The sequence below is a fragment of the Protomyctophum bolini genome (genome assembly GCF_963924005.1).
Source record: "Protomyctophum bolini genome assembly, chromosome: 18".
Classification (NCBI taxonomy): Eukaryota; Metazoa; Chordata; class Actinopteri; order Myctophiformes; family Myctophidae; genus Protomyctophum; species Protomyctophum bolini.
In genome coordinates, this window is record NC_137879.1 from 10,369,234 (window position 1) to 10,386,468 (window position 17,235).

The window sequence follows — 17,235 nt, forward strand, 5'->3', positions numbered from 1 at the left end:
TAAATGGTGTGATATGTCAGTGGTTCTCAAGGACTTGTACTTTCCGTGTGTGTCTGTGTGTACATGTATGTGCGCCATGGCCGCTATCCATCACCAATAACCATAACAGTTATGACAATGGGCAGATCTCCTGTCCATGGTCAGTTTATGTCAACTATGTGACATACAGTCGGAGTGGAAACCTCACATTTAAGAGGATTTTCAGGATCCATCCATCCATCTTCAACTGCTTATCCGTAGTCTGGTCGCGGGGGCAAAAGCTCCCCCAGAGAGCTCCAGACTTCCCTCTCCAGAGCAACATTAGTAACTTCCTCCTGGGGGATCCCAAGACGTTCCAAGGCCAGTGAGTCGATGTGTTTCCTCCAACTGCGCCTTGGTCTGCCCCGGGGTCTCCTCCCAGTGGGACGTGCCTCAAGGACCTCCCTATAGGGAGACGCCCGAGAGGCATCCTAACCAGATGCCCGAACCACCTAAGCTGGCTCTTTTCCAGGCAAAGAAGCAGCGACTCTACTCAGAGTCTCTCCCGTGAGATTCTCATCCTATCTCTAAGGGACATGCCAGCCACCCGTCGAAGAAAACTCATTTTGGCCGCTTGTTTTCGCGACCTTATTCTTTCGGTCATGACCCACAATACTTTTTCAGGATTCAAATTCAAAAGAATCAAAAGTAGCAGTCAGATCTACAAGCCACGTTTCGACGTTGCAGATCTGCTACTTTTGATGCTTTTGCGCAACGTCGCATTGTGATCAAGTACTACTAGGGCGTTTGATTTACGTAAAAAAGACAAAAGAATTATGGAAATAAGAGGTTTCTGCCCGACAGCATTGACTTTGGGAACAGCCAGGGCTGTCAGAGTTGAGCCTGGTTTCTATCTGCTTCTTCACTCACTATACCAAATGGAACATCTCTCTTTAGTTTTTAGTTTTTTTCCTCTCTTCTGACTTCCCTAGTAGGCCAGTGGTGGAAACTGACTTAAGTATACCTTTGCTGTCGGGCAGAAAACTCCTTATCTCCACATTCTAACTTTTTGTGCTTTTCCGTAAATTAACGGTAACGTTAATTAACGGTAACGCCCTACATGATGATTCTGTCGCTGTAGTGCCATCAAGAGTAGCAGATCCACAAGCTCCAAACTCTGCGCAAATCGACGCCTTTTGAGCTTGTAGATCTGCTACTGATTGAATTTAGTAACCGTTTTGGACACGTCGGGTATCGGGTTTCCACCCGACGGAGACGATATGTACTTGAGTACTGTACTTAACCCATTCTGACCTGAGATCAGATTCATACGAGGTTTCCACTGGACACACAACTGGTCTGATGAACCCATTCTGACCTGAGATCAGATTCTAAAAATGTCAGTCGTTCTTCGATTTTTCAAAAATAGCAGACCTACAAGCTCGTAGCGCGCCACTCGGTGGCGCGCTATGAGCTTGTAGATCTGCTATTTTTCAATAGCTAAAGCATAACATGATGCTAACACCAAAATGGGTGCCCGTTCAGAATGGGTTAAGTAAACATTTTTTAACATTCTTTACTTTACTTGAGTACATTATGTCAATGTTTCTGTGCTTTATACTGACTGTAAATATTATATTTATTACTCCCAATTATTTGAACACTTTTAGTTACTTTAGCAGATTTATATTGTATATAGAAACATACGTTAACCACTACTACTATTTTAAAACGGCCTATCTACAAGCGCCCACAACATCTCGACAATCAATCTTTCATTTTGGAGTTCATTGGTACTGCATGTATATTTTAACGCTAACATTTTTGTACTTTTTCATTAATTCCACTTATGAATTCAAGCCTTTTACAGATTTTATTTTTATTTTTCTCTGATTACTCTGATTACTTCTTCCACCACTGCTTTGTTTTTGCTCTTACTATATTGGTAATAACAGCAGCAGGCCATCCAGGTCCCTGTGGTTGGAAAGTGGTTTGTGTCTTTTAGAAAGAAGCGTGTGGATCAGCAGTCTGAAGATCTGTACTTATAGTTAGTTGCGCACTTGCAATGTTGGAATATTGAATACTCATCCGCCAGTCAGCAAACTATTGGCTCAGGGATGCTTGCACAAGTCCTGATAGCTTCCTGGACATTCCCTCACATCCTGCTTCGAGTGGTTGAAACGAGGTTTTTGAAGTGATTGAAAACAAGGAGAGAAACGTTATATTAGTTTATATTAAGGTCATAGAATCAGACATCCATGATGGTCTGTTATTAATTAAAACTCTTCCTCAAAGCTCTTGGGGAGCCATTGTCCCTGCTTTACATTAAATAGATGATCGTTGGCATTGTGTAAGCCAGCGGTTCTCAAACCTTTTCACATCAATCTGCTGTCGAAGGGAGGTGGGTTCACTGTCGGGTCGGGTCGCACGTTGTAGGGAAGCGTCGAAAGCATGCTTGGCCGGCTTTTGACCGACTACCAGTCTGTAGTAATCTGTTGTAGTCTGTTTGGTGGAGAGTTATACCTTAAGGCGGCAACAGCTGACATAGTAACACTTGACCGTGTTGTACAGTAGGTATACTTACCTAATTACATGGTTAATCACACAGCCATTACCACATGTGTTGATGTAACAACAGCAGCGTGTGTATGTTTGTGTTATTTATCACTCTGCTGCCCCGCTCTCTCTCTCTCTCTCTCTCTCTCTCTCTCTCTCTCTCTCTCTCTCTCTCTCTCTCTCTCTCTATTTTAATCCATTCTGGGCGGGAACCCCTTTTGGTGTTAGCATTATGTTATGCTTTAGCTATTGAAAAATAGCAGATCTACGAGCTTGTAGGTCTGCTATTTTTGAAAAATCGAAGAACGACTGACATAGAAACATAGCTTTCTCAGAAAACTGTCGGGATGTTGAAGACAATTTTTAGAATCTGATCTCGGGTCATTCCCATGTCTTCCAGGAGAGTCCCCACCTGTCTCTGAGTCGTCGGAGCGCGTCCTCCAGAGCCCTGCCCGCCTGGCTCTTCAGCTGCCAGGTGGGCGTGGGCCGAACCAACCTGGCCATGATCCTGGGCACGCTGGTCATGAACCGGCTGACGGGCGCCTCCCAGCCACAGCCACAGTACGAACGCACTATCCCGCCGTTGTTGCCAAACCTTTGCATGTCATAGCCACTTGGAATATAATTCTATAAATGATAACCACATCGTTCACTGTTGTCTTTCTTAGTTTCTTAGTGTATGGTGTGAACAGTTCTATGCTCTATATACTTTAGTTTCTTAGTGTATGGTGTGAACAGTTCTATGCTCTATATACTTTGTTGACAAATATCCCGGATTGTGAGGTTGTGGATATTCTATTTCTGGGAATTTATTTGAAATTTGTGGTCAAGTTCTGTAAAACCTTTTGCCAAACAGACAGTTTTTAAGTTTTTAGAAAGCTCAAGTTTTACAGACTTGAGGCCAGAGTGTTCAGTGTTGACATGGATACAGAAGTTGACGCGGTTTGTCTTGTGTGTTCTCTGCAGGGTGGAGGAGACTGGGGCCCCAGAGCCCAAGCCACTGTTCCAGGTCATTCATTCTCTGATCAACAAGCTGACCAATGGACAGCAGCTCACAGAGGAGGTACTGTATGAACTACAGTGTCACACCTGACCTGACATCCTGGCTCCATAACAAATGAAATCTACTCTATGTTCCATTATTAAGTATGTATGTGCCGACTAGTCATCCATCGTCTCTCGTCTTCTTCCCCACCCTGGCCGGTAGGTTGACCAGGCTATCGCCCTGTGTTCCGAAATGCACAACATCAAAGAAGCCATATACGAAAACAAAAGCAAGCTGGAAGGCATTGGAGAGGACTATCAAATACAGGTCAGTGATGTTCTACGCTGGGGTGGGGGGGGGGAAACGCTCTCACAGTTGAAACGAACGGGGGAAAAAAATGTCTGTCGCGATGCCACATTAGTACTTTACTCCACCTGGAAGGTAACATCTGATAAGATACTGCTGAATAAGGCTGGTGTGGTTGTGGTGTGCTGCCGATGCAATAGAGAAAGTCCATTTTCAAGCTGACCCAAGCTGTGAACAGCTCTAAGCTAATATTTGACGGTTGAATTGTACCATTCTTATGAAACTGGCACATCTGCTGGACCAACGGTGCAGGACCAACGGTGCATCAAGGCGCCACAGAGTGGCGCGCTATGAGCTTGTAGGTTGTAGAAAATGTGGCGCAAATCTTTGAATAAATATTCTTTCAAAGTGAATGTTTTTTAACTCTGGTCTAAATGGGTTAAAAACTAGAAGTCTGCACACTGTGACTTTGCAGAAGCTCAGTGTGCAGACGCAGCCCAGGCAAGGCTTTATCCATTAATGCTTCGACACAGGGCTCCATCTTGTGCCACCCTTATCCCTTATCCCTAAACTTATTGGCCTTTTTTTTTTTACTATTTTGAAAAACATTTAAAAATAGTTCAACTAGTTCTACATCTACATTGTTGTGAGCTTGTAGATCAGCTATTTGAACTTTTTTTAAAGTAAAAAAAAAAAAAAAGGCAAATAAGTTTAGGGATAAGGGTTAAGGGGTGGCACGATATAGCCTATAGTCTTCTTCAGAAGACCACCAATGGGCTGTGTGTGGCAGCTAAAATCTTAACAGTTTTACAATAGAAAGACAATTTGTGTACACTGACTGGGAACATGATTTATTTCACATCTTAGTAAGGATGTTTTATGCCAAGGCATATCATTTATAACATGTTAACGTTCGACGGAGTTTGCACTACCCTGATTGTACAGAGTTTGTGATTGGGCTGTGATTGTGATTGTTTGTTCTCAGGGGAGCAGCACAAAAGACTACTTTCTACACAGAACCATGCAGAGCTTGGAGCGATACTTCTACTTGATCGTGTTCAATGCATATCTTCATGAACAGGTTCAAATGTTTATTTATTTTTTTAAATCATCATTATTTCTTGTTCTCCAGTACAAGTGGGTCTCAAAGTGGGTTCCCAGTGACTTGGTAGATCTGCCTATAGCTATGAAACATGTTTCAGAAAACAGTGAGACATTTTGAGATTCTCAACGTAAATCTTCTCTTACTGTATGTACTGTAGGTCCCTGGCACACTTTCAATTTCAGATGAGAGTACGCAGTAGTGTGGTCACAACACGACATGAAACAATTTCCTTTTCATGTCGGGGACATTTGCATGTCCTTGACATGAAAGTTTTCATTACAACAACATTTTCAACGTTTTTCACGTTCCTTGACATGAAAATGTTTGTGAACTACTGCTCTACTACAGTAGTTTTCAAACCTTTTTTTTTAAATATATGTGACCGGGGACAGTGGTTTGATATACAAGGGGGCCATGGTCATTTTTCAGTTCTTCACATATTATGAAACTGCACACTGTAACCTTTCATATGATCTATTGCTCATTGAAATTGGGGGGGAAATGAAGAAGATATGACCATTTGAAACTTATGTATTTGAATAGGTTTTGTGCCAGGGACCCCCATCTGAATAGGTTTTGTGCCAGGGACCCCCATCTGAATAGGATTTGTGCCATGGACTCCCATCTGAATAGGATTTGTACTAGGGACCCCCATCTGAATAGGTTTTGGTTTTGATAGATTCTCTAGCATGCATATTATACTAATGATTATGCATGTGGTTGTGTACAGTGTAAACGCTGCCAGTTTGTTAGCGTGCGACCACCACAGTGTAAATGAACAGTGTGTTGCGTCGTCGTGTTTCAGTATCCGCTGGCCTTCGCCTGCAACTTCAGCCAGTGGATGTGCAGCCATGCGTGGCTGTACCGTCTCCTGGCCCGCATGGACCTGTCCGAGCTGTCTGCCCCGGCCGACCTGGTCACCAAGGGAGCCCGCGTGCTGGTGAGACCACGCACGCACCATAATATTTACAATTACAATTTAGGCATTTAGCAGACGCTCTTAATCCAGAGCGATTTACAGTAAAGCAAGGTAAACATAATGTAATACATCAAGTGCATAGAAATAGTAATCTAGGATCATACTGTAGGTAAACCAAGAAAATATCATCAGTCTAAAGTAAACAGTATAATTTCAAAAAAATAAAGACGCAAGCACACACGCACGTGTTTGTATTACTATATTTGTGAGGACATCAACATCAAGACGGTGCACGACACCAGCGTGCATCCGAGTGTAACTCAGGCATAAATCTATCTCTAATCCCTAAACCTAATTTATATTATTATATCTAATCCTGAGGATGAAGCCTGAGCAACCGCAACGATGCTCACCTATTTAATAAATTATCTTGAATCAGCAAGTGGCAATCTATTATCTTCTACCTACAGTATACTGCTTTATTACCACCTACTGTACGCACCTGCTTGGAAAGGAACCGGGTGTTCGGAAGACCCCTCTTCACATATATCTACTCCTAAAGCTAACTCCAACTTAATCTTTTTCTAATTGTAAACGTATACGTGTGCACAGTGCACACATACACACACACACACACACACACACACGCACACGCACACACTCACACTCATAACTCACACACCGGTTTTCCTTTTCCGCTCTTGATGAGGTAATGTTTTGGTCCTATAAGAAGCTTTTGATTACATGTTTTTTCTGTCAAGTGAAGAGCATTTAAGCTGCCACGCTGAATGCACGGCGTGTGTGAATCTACACCGGCCGTCATGTGTCAGCTCTCTGTCTGCGCGGACTGGATTTAAAGCTCTCCGTCTCCACCACTCATTTCACTCATTTGGATTCTATGGAAGTCAGCATGTCTTCAATGGAAGCATGTTGCGCAGCGAAAATAGCCGATCTACAAGATTTTAAGTGGTAAAACTAGCAATATGTTCTGAAGCATCTTCCATAAAATGGTCAAGGCTATTTCACGAAAGCAAAGATTAAAGCCTCAATATATGATTTCGTATTTCTAAAACTTCCGCCCCTCTAGACCAGCATCCGCCCCTCTAGACCAGAAATCACACAGGCTAATTTAGCTTTGAATCCACCTGTCTGTGTGTGTGCAGGTGGCTGTCGAGTACTTTGGCTCCAGATGTGCTTTAATCCATGTGTGTGTGTCTGTCTGTGTGTGTGTGTGTGTGTGTGTGTGTGTGTGTGTGTCTGTGTGTGTGTGTGTGTGTGTGTGTGTGTGTCTCTGTCTGTGTGTGTGTGTGTGTGTGTCTCTGTCTGTGTGTGTGTGTGTGTGTGTGTGTGTGTGTGTGTGTGTGTCTCTGTCTCTGTCTCTGTCTCTGTGTCTGCAGGTGGCTGACGAGTACTTGGCCCCAGACGTACTGAGCACAGTGAAGGACATGAAGGTTGCCAACTTCAGGAGAGTGCCCAAGATGCCCATTTATGGACTGGCCCAGCCCACGTCCGAGGTAATTCTGCCAATCAAATGATCCCGTCAATATGGATACGGGTTACGTTACTGATTTAGAGGGCATTTGTGCAATCGGCCTCAGGTCAAGAGCCACTACAGGTACAATGGGCTCTATTTTCATCAGTGCTAAACCCCTTATCCCTAAACTTCTTTGCCTTTTTTACTAGTTTGAAAAACATTTTTTAACACCCTGGCGTTATTTAATCCATTAAATCATAGTGCCCAGCGATTTTCAGCAGCGGAGCACATTTAGTGACGGACCGGATGCTATCCCGGATGTGGCTGAAGTAGCTAGATGTAGCCAAAACACTCTAGAGCCGATCGACAACAACGGGAGGTATGATTAATTCTAACGCGACTAGCGACGGGACCGCGATGGGCCGTCTAACACATAATCTTTTCTTAGAATTGGACGGACTGATTTAGATCAAGAGTTATTCACGTTTTTAGATTTTCAGGCTAAAATGGGGGGGGAACATTTTCGAAGACGTCCCACCGGAAAATAACATTGAATGTTGCGCAACAGACGATCCCAGCCTGTGGAGCGTTGCGATTGGTTTTGATATCAATAATCTCCGCCCTTGCCGCTCAGGCTGTTAATGGTTAAAATAGCCAATCTACAAGCTCACAACGTGTCAATGTCGATCGACTGTTCAAAAATGTTTTTCAAAATGGTAAAAAAAAAAAAAAGGCAAAGAAGTTTAGGCATGAAAATAGAGCCCAATGTGGATATAAACGAAGCTACATGTGGGAGGCAGAGGTGAAGTCTATTTTTTACCCCCAAAAAAATCTAAGATAAATCCCCTTTTCTGGATCAGCTAACTTGAGGGCAGGCGGAAATTGTTTTCACCGCTGTCGGTTCCTGCCTGTAGTGTGTGTCTCCTAGCAACCGAGGATCGTTCGGATGGTGGCGTGAAGGTGGCGATAGTGGTGTCTTTTGTAGATGCACAGTAGGCCTGTGTGCGTTTTGCCTAGTTTTGCGTTTAAACATCCATTCCTCACTGAAGGTGAGTTTATATCTAAATGAGATTTGTCAACAGGAAGCATGAGCCTCAGGAATGTTAGTAATTCTGTTTATACTTGGCAATTATAAGCACGTCCCGAGTTCTTGACATGTATACACCTCGGTGTAAACAGCCATTCCTTCCCCACATCCATCAGATGTGCATACCTTTGGCCTGATGAGAGACTTGACACTCAAACGGAGAACAATATTTTCCCTCCCTCCCATTGAGTAATTACATGAACACCTTTTAGCAAAACAAGTCAAATAGCGGGCGTGGCTCAGCTGTGTTCCCTGATGTCATAATGATGACGTCGGACGTGCCTAAATGTGGCAGGGAGGTGCGTCTGAGTTTATGACTTCACAAAATGCACAGACACAAACATCAACGCAACATGGATTTACTTGGTCTACTTGCATCATGTGCAAGAATGAAGATCGGTTCAGTGATCACATCCCGATTTAAAGGAGAATTCCATACTAAAAGGCTTTCTTACCTTTCTTTGTAGTTAAGTCCCCATTAAAGAGGTCCAGGTGTTATTTTGTGCAAAAGCTCCTTATTGGCTATTTCCCCTACCATAAGCCCTAAATGAATTGCATTGAATTGAATGGGATGTATGGGGTGTTGTGCTAATTCGCTTATTTCCATCGCTCAAAATTATAATTTCTTTGTATATATCCTCTCTTCATAATGTAAATAATAACCCAAGCGGCACACTTTACTACTTATTTCGATGGAAATAAGCGAATTAGCACAACACCCCATACATCCCATTCAATTCAATGCAATTCATTTAGAGCTTATGGTAGGGGAAATAGTCAATAAGGAGCTTTTGCACAAAATAACACCTGGACCTCTTTGATGGGGACGTAACAACTACAAAGAAAGGTAAGAAAGCATTTTAGTATGGAATTCTCCTTTAAGGTCAAAATCCGCATCAGATCCTGTGTCTCATTCATTCATTCATTCATTCAAACCTTTATTTATTCTCGAAAGACATCCTCATTTGCAGTGTCGTCGAGATACACATAATACAACATTTCATAGCAATAAACAAAAACAGAACAGAACAGTAACAACGCTATGTTTAAAAACAGTTGCAGACAGAAATCAAAGATTCAAATTGACCGTATGTTTTGGGAGAACAGGTCTTTAATTTAAGGCGAGACACCCCAGGTGAATAGGGAAAAAAAGTTAAATAATAGCTATCACAATGAAACTTCTCCAGTTGATTACTTATATTAAAACTAAGATTTTTTGTATTACAAGTTTTCTGAAATTATATGTTTAAATATGCAAATTAGGCATTATATGCGCTAATTTGCATACATTTCGGGACGATAAATCTGAAGATCGGATAAAGCCAGGTTCAAAATGATCATTTCATTTTGTTGACACATTAGAGACAAAGAAAATTACACATGGGATTTTTGATATCTCTAATTATCACTCCACAAATCAGAAAATAGTGTCAACAGGCATAAAAAACCCAATTTTCGGCATTTTTTTGGTATAAAATGTGATGTAAATCAGGCTGTGAATGATATATCAACAAATCCATGTGTAAATGTCTGCGGAATATAGTTATGAATAAGACTGGAAAGTTTGGTGTATGTGAGTTCAACTGAAGTGGAAATTCTTTGTCCCAAGTATGAGGAAAACTCATTTTGAGAAAACGGCCTTTAAAGATTTGTATTGTAAAATTCCAAAACGTTTTATTTGAAGCCACTATTTTGAGACAAAATATCTCATCCAAACCTTGGCAACAACATATAATGGCATATATCATTGGAAAGGTCTGGACCTCAAGCTGACTGTGGTCTGATCCAAATATGGTCACTTCCTTTGTACCAACAACCAATCATGAAAATAGAGATGGTGGCTTTTCACCCCGAAAAACGAGCTGTCATTGGCTAAAATAAACTATCCAACTAAACATCTAAATCTGTATTTTTAATGTGTATTTTGCTTTAGTTTGAAAGAAAACATGTTTAGGAAGCAAAATAGCAAAAAAAAAAAAAAATTAAAAATCATGATTTCACCTGGGGTGTCTCACCTTAAGCTGTAGGTCATTCCACGTGGTTGGGGCACTAAAAACAATGGCTGTTTTCCCCACCTCTGTGTTTACATTTGGGACCTTTAGTGTGAGCCAGTGACTGGAGCGTGTCCTATAGTATGTTACAGGGTTCCAATCCAGCAGAGCTTTAATATACAACGGTTTAAAGATAAACAGATACCAATGTTTATTTTGCCTGTCGGACAAGGAGGGCCAAACCACTCTGTCATATAGGATGCAGTGATGAGTTCTGTAAGGTTCACCAGATATAAATCGCAAAGCAGAATGATAAACTGCATCCAAGGGCTTGAGGTGAGACATGACCTAAATGTCTCAATAGAAGTGCAGGGAGGCAAAATACAACCACACCAATTGTATAAGTTTTGTGTTGTATTAAGATACCCTACCATACAGCTTGGACAGAATCACTGAAAACACGCAATTGACGTTCAGGGTTGTCCATGACAGGCACTGTGATTAAAACCTAAGACCAGATTCTACTAATGTCTAAATATACTAAATCATGACAGTTTTCAGAAAAACCTATGTTTCTATTTCAGTGGTTCTCAAACTATTTCATGCCAAGGACCGCAAAAATTATACATAATTTGCCACCGAACCCCATCTGAAAATATGTTGTTTCCAGGACCCCAGAATCAAATATTTGAGTTAAAAACGTTCGCTGCGAAATAATATTTATTCAAAGATTTGCACACGTTTTCCTGATCTTCCAAGGTCATAGCACGACACTACGAGTGCAGCGCTATGAGCTTGTAGATCTGCTATTTTTCAACAGGTAAAATAATGGTTAAAGTGGTTAAAAGCTAAGGTGACAGATGCGTTACAGGTCTTACTGTGCTAAATGTAATTTTGAGGTTCTTCCAGGCGACGGCTGCAGTGTTGGCCCCACCTTGACGTTATATCTGTGGGGTGTTTTGCAGGCGACGGCTGCAGTGCTGGCTCACCTGACGGACGAGAAGCGGAACCACGGCCACGTGTTGTGGGTCAACCTCCAGGACGAGCTGGTACTGGAGGCCAACGGCCAGGTGTTCACCCCCAGAGAACCCTGGAGTCTGGAGAGACACATCCCTGTGCCCACCTCCGACCCCCTGGTCATAGAGGTAAACATTTAAACCCTGGTGTCTGGAGAGACACATCCCTGACGTTACAACTTAGCACTCACCATGTGTTGTCCTTGCTTACTGTTAATCGCTCTGGATTAAGAGCATCTGCTAAATGCCTAAATTGTGGTAACGTTCCTGCCTCTGCTCGGCCTGTTCAGAAGTTGGAGCTGTCCCTTAAGGAGGAGACGGTGGGCTGTGGGGAGTGGCTGGAGGTCACTCTGTAACACTCCTGTCCTCTTCTCGTCCTGTTTAGAAGGTCACTCTGTAACGCTCCTGCCCTCTTCTCGTCCTGTTTAGAAGGTCACTCTGTAACACTCCTGTCCTCTTCTCGTCCTGTTTAGAATGTCACTCTGTAACGCTCCTGTCCTCTTCTCGTCCTGTTTAGAAGGTCACTCTGTAACGCTCCTGTCCTCTTCTCGTCCTGTTTAGAAGGTCACTCTGTAACACTCCTGTCCTCTTCTCGTCCTGTTTAGAAGGTCACTCTGTAACACTCCTGTCCTCTTCTCGTCCTGTTTAGAAGGTCACTCTGTAACACTCCTGTCCTCTTCTCGTCCTGTTTAGAAGGTCACTCTGTAACACTCCTGTCCTCTTCTCGTCCTGTTTAGAAGGTCACTCTGTAACACTCCTGTCCTCTTCTCGTCCTGTTTTAGAAGCTGGAGCTGTCCCTTAAGGAGGAGGTTCTGGGCTGTGGGAAGTGGCTGGAGGTCACTCTGGAGCAGGAGAAGCAGATGAGGATGTTTAAGAGCTGCGTGAGCGTGCAGGAGGTGTTCGCCCAGCAGGGGGCGATCTACCAGGGTCTGCAGTACAGACGCATCCCTCTGCCCGACTGCAGCGGGCCCACAGAGGAGGTACGCGCGCACACACACACACACAGGCAGGCAGGCACGCACGCACCCACGCACACAAGGAGACTACAACAGGGGAGAGCTCCGAGCCAGGCCCTCAATGAAGGAGGCAGGCATATAGCCTGTAACAGTATTAAAGTTAATTCCTGTTTTATTGTTTTCTTAAAAGTTTAGCCAGCAAGTGTTTACTTAGTTTCTTATTCTTGGAACGTTTACTTTGGCCAGTGTCATCTATGTTCGTATTGTCTCCGACTTGCACTGATTCATGCACCTTTCGAGGTCAATAAAATGCCTGGACTGGTCTGCTTCATGGAGCCTCCGGCCATCGGCATTATCACAGTAGGTTTTAGTAATATAAATAAAAATCTACAGTGGAAAAGTACAGTATTTTCCTCTGTGATGAATTGGGGTAGAAGTAAAAGTATTGAAAATAAAATGTAAAGTTATGCCATTGGTTACCTGTCATGCAGTCAGACTGAGTCTGTGGCATTGACTAGTCAAGTCAAGTCAAGTCACCTTTATTTATATAGCACGTTTAAAAACAACAGAAGTTGACCCAAAGTGCTTTCCATATAAAAATTACATCATAAAATACAAAATTAAAATAAATGTTTAGCAATACTTCATATAAGAAAAATACAATATAACAACATTTTAAAGAACATAAAACAACAAAATAGCCTACTAATTACAAAAAGGACATGACTAGGAGCTGAAGGCAATGGAGAAAAGGTGAGTTTTTAGGGAGGATTTAAAACTGTCGATGGTTGGGCTGGCTGACTATGCTTTGGGCGCCCTCTAGTGGCATATAGTGTCAATTACAATTACCAAGCATTCTCACAATAACAAGCAAAGTCTTGAACTATAGCTGAACTATCATTGGATTTAGTCGACACTAAAACTGAAACTTTTCAGATGAAAAACGAAATAAGAATGTGCTCTCAAAATGAACACTGATCCTAGGGCGTGGCCCTCGGGCGACGACCACAAATTCACAGACATAACAGCATTCTCGAAATCCTTTCTAACACTCCCAATACGTCGCAAGCTTATAGACGCTGCTCTTTTAACTATAAAAGACTATAAAAATAAACATTGCCATTTCAATAGGGCTTTGTACTACTGTGCAGTGCTCGGGCCCTAATAATTGTTACCGGCAAAAGTTTTAAATATGATTTTGTCTTAGCTAGAATTGACTTTGTCTTGAATTTGATGTTATGTTTTTAGCTTTTCTTGTTCTTTATAGAGGGTATGCGCATGCATAAAGTGAGTGGCAAATCGAGTGGCAAAGTGAGTTTAGCTGCGTTTATTGTAATTTAACGCAATCAGGTAGGACTTTTCTGTTTGGATGTATATGGGCTGTCAAAGCCAGAAAGTAGTTTTTTGACACAGTAGGCGGTTGCGCATAACTTCCGGGTACGATGATCGATGTATACCCTCTATTTGTTCTGTAAAGCACTTTGCGCTGCATTCTTTGTCATGAAAGCTGCTCTATGAGTCTATAAATAAAGTGTATTGTTATTAGTATATTGATTTGAAGCTATATCGCCCTCAGCCTTTGGGTGTGTTGTAGTTATATGTGAGGAGCTGCGTTTGTCTTTTTTTCCAGTGTTGATTTCGTCAACAAATTGAAAACTAGAGAGGAAGAGAGGAGAGAGGATTTTATGTTTGGTTGCACCCGGGTCGCACTGCAACGCGTTGTGAGCTTGTAGATCGGCTACTTTCAGCATGCAACAAAGTGTAAAACCTGCCTTTACGCCGCCCCAAAAATACATTTTTGTCGCCAAAATCGACTGTAGATTTAGCCGACTAAAATCGTATATTTTGTCGACTAAAACTAGACTTTAGTTTTCGACTAAAGCTAAATAAAAAAAAGTTAAAGAGTTTTTTTTCCCCACCACCCCCTCCCCACGTGCCTCAGGACTTTGACAAGCTGATGGACGCCATGAAGGGAGCGTTGGCCGAAGACCCGCGCTCCGCCTTCGTCTTCAACTGCTCCAACGGCAAGGGCCGCACCACCACCGCCATGGTCACTGCTGTCCTCACGCTGTGGCACTTTAACGTACGTACTGTATGTCCACATGGTCACTGCTGTCCTCAGTTTGTAACCTACCGGTATTCAGGACGGGAACCCCTTTTGGTGTTTTAAAGCATTATGTTATACTTTAACTGTTCAGAAGCCGGAGCTTCGCAGATCTACAAGCGCATAGTTGCGGCACCGAGTGCCGCGCTACGAGCTTGTAGATCTGAAAACTGTGGGCGCATATCTTTGAATATACATATTCTTTCACAGCAAACGTTTTTAACCCCATGTTTGCTTCTGGGGGTCAGGTCATTCTCTGGGTCCTTGACGTGAAAAAGTTTGAGAACTACTTTTTCAGAAAAAGATTTAGAAGACATTTTTGTAGGCCGCGGTTATCGCCTATCCAAAAACGCTTTGTATTGGAATTGAGCTCAGATTGAGGTTTTTTAATACCATGTTTTTTAGAGATCCATTTTTTCAGAGATCAATAAAAGTGTGGGACTATTTCCAGTGCTTCTGATGAAAAGGAAAGTATGCTAAAACCTTGGCGGTCTGAGCCACCACTAGATGGTGCTGTTGGGCAGGGAATGTTAATGGTTTAAATGTCCAGGAAGTGTTGTTTTGTGAAGGGATGTTTTCTCTCTCCGTGCAGGGTTTTCCTGAGTTTGGGGACGATGAGATAGTGAGCGTTCCAGATGCCAAGTACACAAAGGGAGAATTTGAGGTAATTATGCCAACTTTATGGCTGTTATCACATCATCAAAGCCAACCATTGACTGCCAAGCTCGGAATATTTCGCCATATGGTCTTTTCAGTGGTTTACAATAGATGGCGCTCTTCGCCAACATATGAATAGGTTGCTAGGAGATACAACCAAAAAACGGAAGTGAAAGTTCCTGAAACCTAATGGAGACCTGTGCTCCGAGGAGCACTTTGTCTAGTTTTACTTCTACTCCACTACATCTCAGTGGAAGCTTGTGAGCTAATACCTGAAATGTATATAGGTAACTAGTAACTAAAGTTTTCAAATGATTGTAGTGGAGTATAAGTAAAAATACTGGAAACTGGATACTCCAGTAAAGTAAAAAATAATAATACTTAAAATTTGTACTACCTGGGAGCTGGGACGCATCTGTGTGACCCTTGCTTTTAACCACTAACCATTATTTTAAACTTTAGCTATTGAAAAATAGCAGATCTACAAGCTCATAGCGTGGCACAGAGTGCTATGTTATGAACTTGTACATTAGCTATTTTTGAGAAATCGTGAAAATGCGTCTTTGAATATAATAATCTTTCACAGCAAGCATTTTTAACTCAAATCATTGCTTCTGGGGGTCACAGGGGCGGGGGGGGGCGTGTCTCTGTGGGGGGGTCCCAGGGACAGAATATTTTAACAGCACCACACCACTGATACGTTTTTTCCATAAAAAACTGAGGATTTAGAAGACTTTTGTAGAATCTGGTCTCAGGTCTTAAAGGGTTAAGTACAGTAAATGTTGAATGCATTTATATAGCACATTTATCCAAGGCGCTTTACAGAGATTGTGCATTACATTTACCCATTCACATACACACACACATTCACATTCGCACACCGATTCCGGAGGAAACCATGCATTGCAAGGCACCAACCTGCACATCGGGAGCAATTAGGGGTTCAGAGTCTTGCTCAAGGACACTTCGACACTAACTCTGGGGGAGCCCGGGGTCGAAGCGAAACTTGGGAACCTTTCGGTTGCCATCCGGTCACTCTACCCCTGAGACACTGCCGCTCCATGTACTCGCAGTACTTAAAGTAAATGTACTAAGTAACTTTTACACCACTGCGTGCGTGCAGGTGGTGATGCGGCTGGTGCGCCTGCTTCCCGACGGCCACCGGATGAAGAGGGAGGTGGACATGGCTCTGGACGCCGTGAGCGACACCATGACGCCCATGCACTACCACCTGAGAGAGATCATCATCTGCACATACAGACAGGTAGGAACTACATTACCCACCATGCACTACCACCTGAGAGAGATCATCATCTGCACATACAGACAGGTAGGAACTACATTACCCACCATGCACTACCACCTGAGAGAGATCATCATCTGCACATACAGACAGTTATAGGAACTACATTACCCACCATGCACTACCACCTGAGAGAGATCATCATCTGCACATTACAGACGGGTAGGACAACAACAACCACATCTGGGAAGTGGGAACACAGTCATGACCAGCTGAGTGGCCTTGTGGTCAGAGTGTCCTCCCTGAGACCGGGAGGTCGGGGTTCGATCCCCGGCCGGGTCATACCAAAGGACTGTGAAAGAATGGGACCCATTATTACTGAGTGCCCTGCTTGGCACTCGGCATCAAGAGTTGTATTTGGGCTGGTTAGATCAACTACAAATGATCCCTGAGCGCTGCACCACTGCGGCTCACCGCTCCAAGAGATGGGGTCAAATGCGGAGAACAAATCTTCCATACAGCAATATATGTGACAAAGAGTAGGACTTTAACCATTAACATTCGATAAAGGAAACATGGGGGGTAAAACTTTTTTCCCCCCTTTGTTTTTGCCTCTGGGGAAAACCACCACATCCTTTTTCTTGTGTAGAAACGGGAACGCTACATGTGTGGTGCTGACAGATTCTGTCTCGAGAGATTATACAACAGCTGAGTGGTTAGTGAGCCTGCCCTACGTGGCAGCTAGAGGCCCTGGCCTGGTTGTCGCAGGTTTGAGTCCAGGCCAGTAATGTGTCCATGTGTCCCTGAGCAAGACTCCTCACCCCTAATTGACCCAAGTCATTGTGTGCGTGCGTGCGTGCATGCGTGCGTGCGTGCGC

At 43.1% G+C, this 17,235-nt stretch overlaps 1 protein-coding gene across 7 annotated transcripts in view; it reads left to right on the forward strand.

The window, feature by feature from the left end:
- pald1a (phosphatase domain containing paladin 1a) overlaps positions 1-17,235 on the forward strand; it is a 110,947-nt gene that overhangs the window by 37,481 nt on the left and 56,231 nt on the right. For all 7 annotated transcript variants that reach the window (XM_080789617.1, XM_080789615.1, XM_080789619.1 and 4 more), the window contains 11 exons: positions 2,915-3,075; positions 3,481-3,577; positions 3,722-3,826; positions 4,791-4,886; positions 5,716-5,850; positions 7,227-7,343; positions 11,347-11,526; positions 12,180-12,377; positions 14,296-14,436; positions 15,050-15,121; positions 16,238-16,378. In XM_080789617.1, coding sequence (XP_080645743.1) covers positions 2,915-3,075; positions 3,481-3,577; positions 3,722-3,826; positions 4,791-4,886; positions 5,716-5,850; positions 7,227-7,343; positions 11,347-11,526; positions 12,180-12,377; positions 14,296-14,436; positions 15,050-15,121; positions 16,238-16,378 — 1,443 coding nt within the window. The remainder of the gene's footprint in view (positions 1-2,914; positions 3,076-3,480; positions 3,578-3,721; positions 3,827-4,790; positions 4,887-5,715; positions 5,851-7,226; positions 7,344-11,346; positions 11,527-12,179; positions 12,378-14,295; positions 14,437-15,049; positions 15,122-16,237; positions 16,379-17,235) is intronic.